The sequence below is a fragment of the Microtus pennsylvanicus genome, chromosome 11 (assembly GCF_037038515.1).
Source record: "Microtus pennsylvanicus isolate mMicPen1 chromosome 11, mMicPen1.hap1, whole genome shotgun sequence".
In the NCBI taxonomy this organism is placed as follows: domain Eukaryota; kingdom Metazoa; phylum Chordata; class Mammalia; order Rodentia; family Cricetidae; genus Microtus; species Microtus pennsylvanicus.
The window spans coordinates 11924031-11930030 of NC_134589.1; the positions used below are offsets into that span (position 1 = coordinate 11924031).

The following is a 6000-nucleotide window of genomic DNA, read 5'->3' on the forward strand; positions in this document are numbered from 1 at the left end:
CTTTCTCTTTATATCTCTATTTGGATTTCCTGCCTGGCTTTACTCTGCTAAGCTACTGGCCAAAACAGCTCTATTCATCAACCAGTAAAAGCAACCCATATACAGAAGGACATCCCACATAAAAAACAAAAAAGCTTTAAAAATTATAGAATGTTCATGATATATAATTAATAAATTGTAGGACATCTATTTAATCCAGTGATTCTCAACAAGAAATAATTTAGCATGTCCATCTCATAATGCAAAATACATTCAGTCTAACATCAAAAGTTAGCATAATTCTTAAAAGTCCCTATACTGTTCAAAAGTCTTTTATCAGATTCAAGGCAAACTCCAATATGTGATCCATGGTAAAATAATAAAAAAGAACACTACATCCATCCATCAAATAATGGCTCAGAGAAAATATTCCTATTTAAAGGAGTAACCAAAGGACAGCAAGCATAGATTACAGAAAAGCAAGCCCCAAACACACAGGGTAAGTTACATTAACTCTTGTAGCTCCATGTCAGAATCTAGTACATGTTTGCCAAGAGATGATCACCTACAGAATTTTGTATCCCCCTCCTATGTGCCTGCCACTTTTAGCACATACAACCTCCTTCTTGGGCCTGTTCTACTCAATACTTGAACATTTCCTTAGTAGACGTTTTTCATCCCTGACACCTCCAACATTCAAGGTCTTTACTGCAACCTTGACTTTACACTTTAAAGCTTCATAAATGGCTTGCCGAGGAATCTGACTCCACTACACAGTGCCTGGTCTCCCAAGCTTTTCGTGGGAACCTTGGTGCAAGACCCAGTTACTCCAAAACTATTGCATTATGAATGCATGCAAAAATTGCACCACGGGCATGATTCCAAGTTCTGCTGTCAGCTTGAGAAATACCCAGATGCTCTTTTACCAAGGCTGCAGCAGCCTTTGAACGCCTGGATAGCTGAAACCAGGAAGTTCTACCCTGGTCCTTCACCAGCAGAGCGCTTACTCTCCCTGCTCAGTCACTTACTTTTCAACTGAGCTTACATTTCTAGACATTGTGGTCTTTTATGGGAAAAGTCTGGCCCTCAAGAAAATGTTTCTATTTTTCCATTATTTTTTAATTGCACTAATGACTTTAACAGCTGTAACCACTCTCTCTCTGCATCTACTTTGTCTATATCTATTTTTCCATTATTTTTTAATTGCACTAATGACTTTAACAGCTGTAAGCACTCTCTCTGCATCTACTTTGTCTATAGTCACTTTAAAGGCACCCACAATGCACACTTTTCCAAAATGTTTATTCCACTTCTTCCTCTCTCTCTCTCTCTCTCTCTCTCTCTCTCTCTCTCTCTCTCTCTCTCTCTCTCTCTAATTGTGAAATTGGCTAAAAGCAACAAACAATAGTTACGCTGTGTTCTGAATGTGAAATTGGCTAAAAGCAACAAACAATAGTTACGCTGTGTTCTGAATGCTGTTTCGTCTCAAAGTTTTCTCCACCCAGCTAATCAGTCTATTGAGTGAATGCAGCCCCGCTCATATTCTCAGGACACAGACTGTAGCAGACATCTTTTCCAGAAGTCATACAAACGACTTCAAAGCTAACTCCCAGTGGAGGGCTCGTTTGCATCTGAGACCTTATGAGTACAATGTTTACCAGCTGCGTTTCTCCTGGCATCTGGGTCTTCCACCAGAAGCTCTGCTTATAGAAATTTAGGGCTCTTCTAGCCCTTTTCCCAACCCTTTCCACATTCCCTCCGTAAGCTAGTTTCAAAGGTCTGAGAACCAAATGGTCATGTTTAGTCACAGAAATGACCCCATTTCTGGTACCGATTTCTGTATCAGCTCAGTGTTGTTGTGACCAAATATCTACCAGAAACAACTTATGATAGAAAAGCTTAATTTGGCACATGATTTCAGACAACTTCAGTTCATAATAGCAAGAAAAGCATGATGGGACATCTCTGTAGGTTGGGAGCACGTTACTGGGGCTCCTCACATCATTGTGTCAGACCAGAAGCAGAGTAAACAAGCCAGAGCAAAGGGAATGCGCAATCAGTCTTCCAAGGCTCATCCATAGTGACGGACGCTAGTCAGGTCCTATCTCTTAAAGGCTACACAGCTTTCAAGTAAGTTTCACAAACTGAGGACTATTTGGATAGCTTGTGAAGGACAGTCCAGATTCACACTGGTTTATTCCTCTTCTTGTGTTGTGCAATCAGTCTTGCCAACTGCCTTCTGTTGAGGACTCACACTTTCCAGCTTGTATCTTCTTGATAAATGGTTCTTTTCTCAGCTTCCTGTACATTCTTATGCTATGGTCTATTTTCCAGTGTGGCTCATTTTGGCCTGGTTGCTAGGTTTGTATCATTATGATAAGAAGGATTCCATGGAGATCTTATAAACAGGATGTATTTTGATATAGATAAGTATCAACAGAATTGATGTTCCAGGAAGGCTGACTCCCTGAAATACTGTAAAGCTTCTCTTTCAATGCCTTCTGATATTTATGCATTCATCAATTCCTTTTCTAACTTGTATTCCTTTCTTTTTATTTAATTTGCTAGCATTGAGATTCACATTTGGGGGTATCTTAAAACAATCTTTAATGCCAATTTGCTACCTCATTCTGGGAAGAGAATACAAAGTGTCAAATGTAGGCATGTAATTAACATTTTCCTCAAGTGTCATTAGACACCTTTATGTTCTCAGCTTCGATACATTTATTGAAGGAACGGTGCATGCTCTGTGGTCATCCATATCGATTTATTTTTTCATACCAACAGAACAAATGTGGACAATGAAAACCTTAGCACAACTCTAGGATCTTATCTCTCTCAGGCCACACTTGCCTCGGGTGCATGGTTTTATTTAATCGCTTTTCTTCTGTTCTCTCCTTGTCTTATAAGCTGATATTAGGAGGCTGCCTGTGGTAGAGTGGAAAGAGAAGAAAGAAGTAACACAGCAACAAGCATGGCCGACCATGGGCACTGTAGTTATCACTTCTGTATAGGAACACAGTACATCATCTAGAGAGTATAGATAAGCACAGTGGTTATCATTGTCATTAGATCTAAAGAGACAGAAAGACGCAGCCTGGAGCAGAGTGGTGGAGAATTTATCACCTTGAGACCCAGTGCCAGGGAGGGAGTGAAAGAAGAAATACCACGGCCCCTCTTTCTTTTTTCCCTCCTGTTGAAACCCCATTGGGACATGCCACTTACCACTAGCCTCTGGGGCAGGAAGAAGGACAGATGTAAGAGGCACATGGGAATTTTCCAGCAGAAAGAGAATCATGTTTTTACTTTATTTCAGATTGGTGTTCTAGGGTTTCTTATTCTTCTTTTTCATCTTCTACTGCCTTTGCCAAAACTCTAAGGAAACAGGACGGTATTTCTATCTTTTTATGTGACTAAATGATGTCTTTAATTTCCAGTAGTTAACTCAAAATAGTTATTATCTTATATTTTCATTATTTGTTTGTTCTTCCTGTACATGAATTGGTGAAATTCCTTGAGAAAAAAAAAATGAGCTTCTAATGGGCATTCATCCTTACATAGTGAAAGAGAACTTTGACTTGGAAGAATACAGCCTCTCACAGTCCACTCTGGAGCAGGTGGGTAATTTTAGTGGTTGTATATCATCCTAAAAATGTTAAGAGCTGAGGAGATGGATCATTGGATAAAGCACTTTCTGAATAAGTGTGAGGACCATAGTTTGAATCCCTAGAATCCACACAAAAGCCACGTGAGCACAGCTGACTCCCGTAATCCTAACACCAGGGATGCGGAGGTAGAATCCTTAATTAGGGCAAGCTGGCTGGATAGACTAGCTGATTGGAGAGCTCTAGGTTTCAATTGAAAGTCCGCGCCTCTTTAATAAAGTGTGGAGAGCAACTGAAGAAGACATGTGACATCTACTCCAGACAGTCAGAGATCCCTGCACACACACATCCCAACATCCATGTGGGCATGAATGCATACACATCACATCCAAGTAAAAAAATCAGAACACGCAAATCTTAGGAAGAACACACAAATCTTCACATCATTTGCAGAGGTAGAAGGTAGGATGGTGCGCCTCTCATTTCTTTCTTCATTCATTCTCTTTTGCAGGTCTTCCTGGAGCTCTCCAAGGAGCAGGAGATGGATGACTTGGATGAGGAACTAGACTCCTCGGTGAAGTGGAAGCTCCTCCCACAGGAAGAGCCTTAAAGTTTCAAATATTCTGTTTGTCTTCAAGCTCATGTCCTTTTCAAAGGCAGCATTCAGTAGCATCGACGCTTCTCAGTTATCTCAGATGCCAGTGCTAAGTATTTTTGAAACCCATGTCAGAATTTCCCTGAGTAATATTTCTGACAGTGGTGACCAAAGTAAGAACAAGTTAGAACACACAGCCAGGGCCCCCTCAACCAAGTCATGGTTCACACAGTATGGAGTTTTTAAATGCATTTATAGTAGTAGTTTCTGAGTCAGCTGCAGAGACTGGTTGACCTTCTCTCCTCCACCCCCGAATTTCAAAACACTGACTGTTTTCTTTCCCTATTGATTAGGTAAGGTATAGTTTAAACAACATTGATTTTAGGGAGAAGATCGGCGACTTCCCAACAGCATGGTATTTGTTTTTCGTGAGCCTCATTGACAGTTTGTATACCTTGGGTTACAGAGAAGGGTTTTGTCCATTGTGACTACAAAAGCAGCTTTAAACTTGTGGGAGTAAATACTTGCAATCATTAAATAACTGAGTGCATATTTACATCACATCTGAACTATTTCTGAAATTTAGACTTTTTAAAATGATGCAAATGTATATTTTTAGGCAAAAGGACTAGCTTTGCAAGTCTTTATTTATCAAGTCTGTGTATACTAAGTTCTATCTACTGTAACCTCAGTACAACTGCCATAAACTCTATGAGATTTTTACTTTTATTTTTACCAGTTATCCAAACATTTACAGGCAGTTATGAGAAAAAGTCGACCTTGATTATAGGGTTGCGTGTTGTGCATGTGAACATGAACTGCCATCATGTCATGAGAAGTTGTGCCCTAGATTTTTTTTTTTTTTTTTTTGGTTTTTTTGAGACAGGGTTTCTCTGTGGCTTTGGAGCCTGTCCTGAAACTAGCTCTGTAGACCAGGCTGGTCTCGAACTCACAGAGATCCGCCTGCCTCTGCCTCCCGAGTGCTGGGATTAAAGGCGTGCGCCACCATCGCCCGGCTGTGCCCTAGATTTTGAACAAAGGCTTCAAGTCTTTAATTCTTAAAAAGAGACATTAATGCTGGCCCTACTGATTTACCTGGCCTTGGAAACGACAAATTAATTGATATAAGTCACTTTACTTGGGGCCAGAAGAACAGCTTAACAGTGAAGGCCGATGACTTTTTAAGCCTGGTGAACAGAGTTTAATCTTGGGGATTGTAGAAGAGCCATCCCTCAAGTTGTTTTCTGACTGCCAAACACATGTGGCGTCATGCATGTGTCTACATACCTATACTCAGAGCATACAAAAAATGAAATAAAAATATAATGGGCTTTATCGTGGTGTTTTCATATGTATTTTGTTTTTGTTGATACTTCTTTATTGCACCCCTCCCTTACCCCTGCACTACTCTCTAGAGCTCCCCTCCCTTACCCCTGCACTACTCTCTAGAGCTCCCCTCCCTTACCCCTGCACTACTCTCTAGAGCTCCCTTCCCTTACCCCTGCACTACTCTCTATAGCTCCCCTCCCTTACCCCTGCACTACTCCCTATAGCTCCCCTCCCTTGCCCCTGCATTACTCTCTATCACTTCCTTCCCTTACCCCTGCACTAATCTCCATCACTCCCCTCCTGATGGGGAAGCTCGGCCAATCACATCTGGCTTGGGTGTGGCCACCTGGAGCCAGGTAGATAAACTGGGGTAGATAGGTGCACAAACGCTCTCTGCACAGTGCTTGCCTGACCCGTTTGGACTTCAGACCTTTTACTCCAGTTGTGTGAGTTTCCCTGTTTTTCAATTATTAAATTATATCTGTTGTTTTG

At 41.0% G+C, this 6000-nt stretch overlaps 1 protein-coding gene across 2 annotated transcripts in view; it reads left to right on the forward strand.

Annotated features, from left to right (window-relative positions):
• The window catches only part of Abca9 (ATP binding cassette subfamily A member 9), a 70308-nt gene extending 64794 nt beyond the window's left edge, over window positions 1-5514 (forward strand). For both annotated transcript variants that reach the window (XM_075990248.1, XM_075990247.1), the window contains 2 exons: window positions 3541-3596; window positions 4096-5514. In XM_075990248.1, the coding sequence (XP_075846363.1) occupies window positions 3541-3596; window positions 4096-4194 (155 nt within the window). In that variant the 3' untranslated portion in view covers window positions 4195-5514. The remainder of the gene's footprint in view (window positions 1-3540; window positions 3597-4095) is intronic.
• The last annotated feature ends 486 nt before the right edge of the window (window positions 5515-6000 follow it).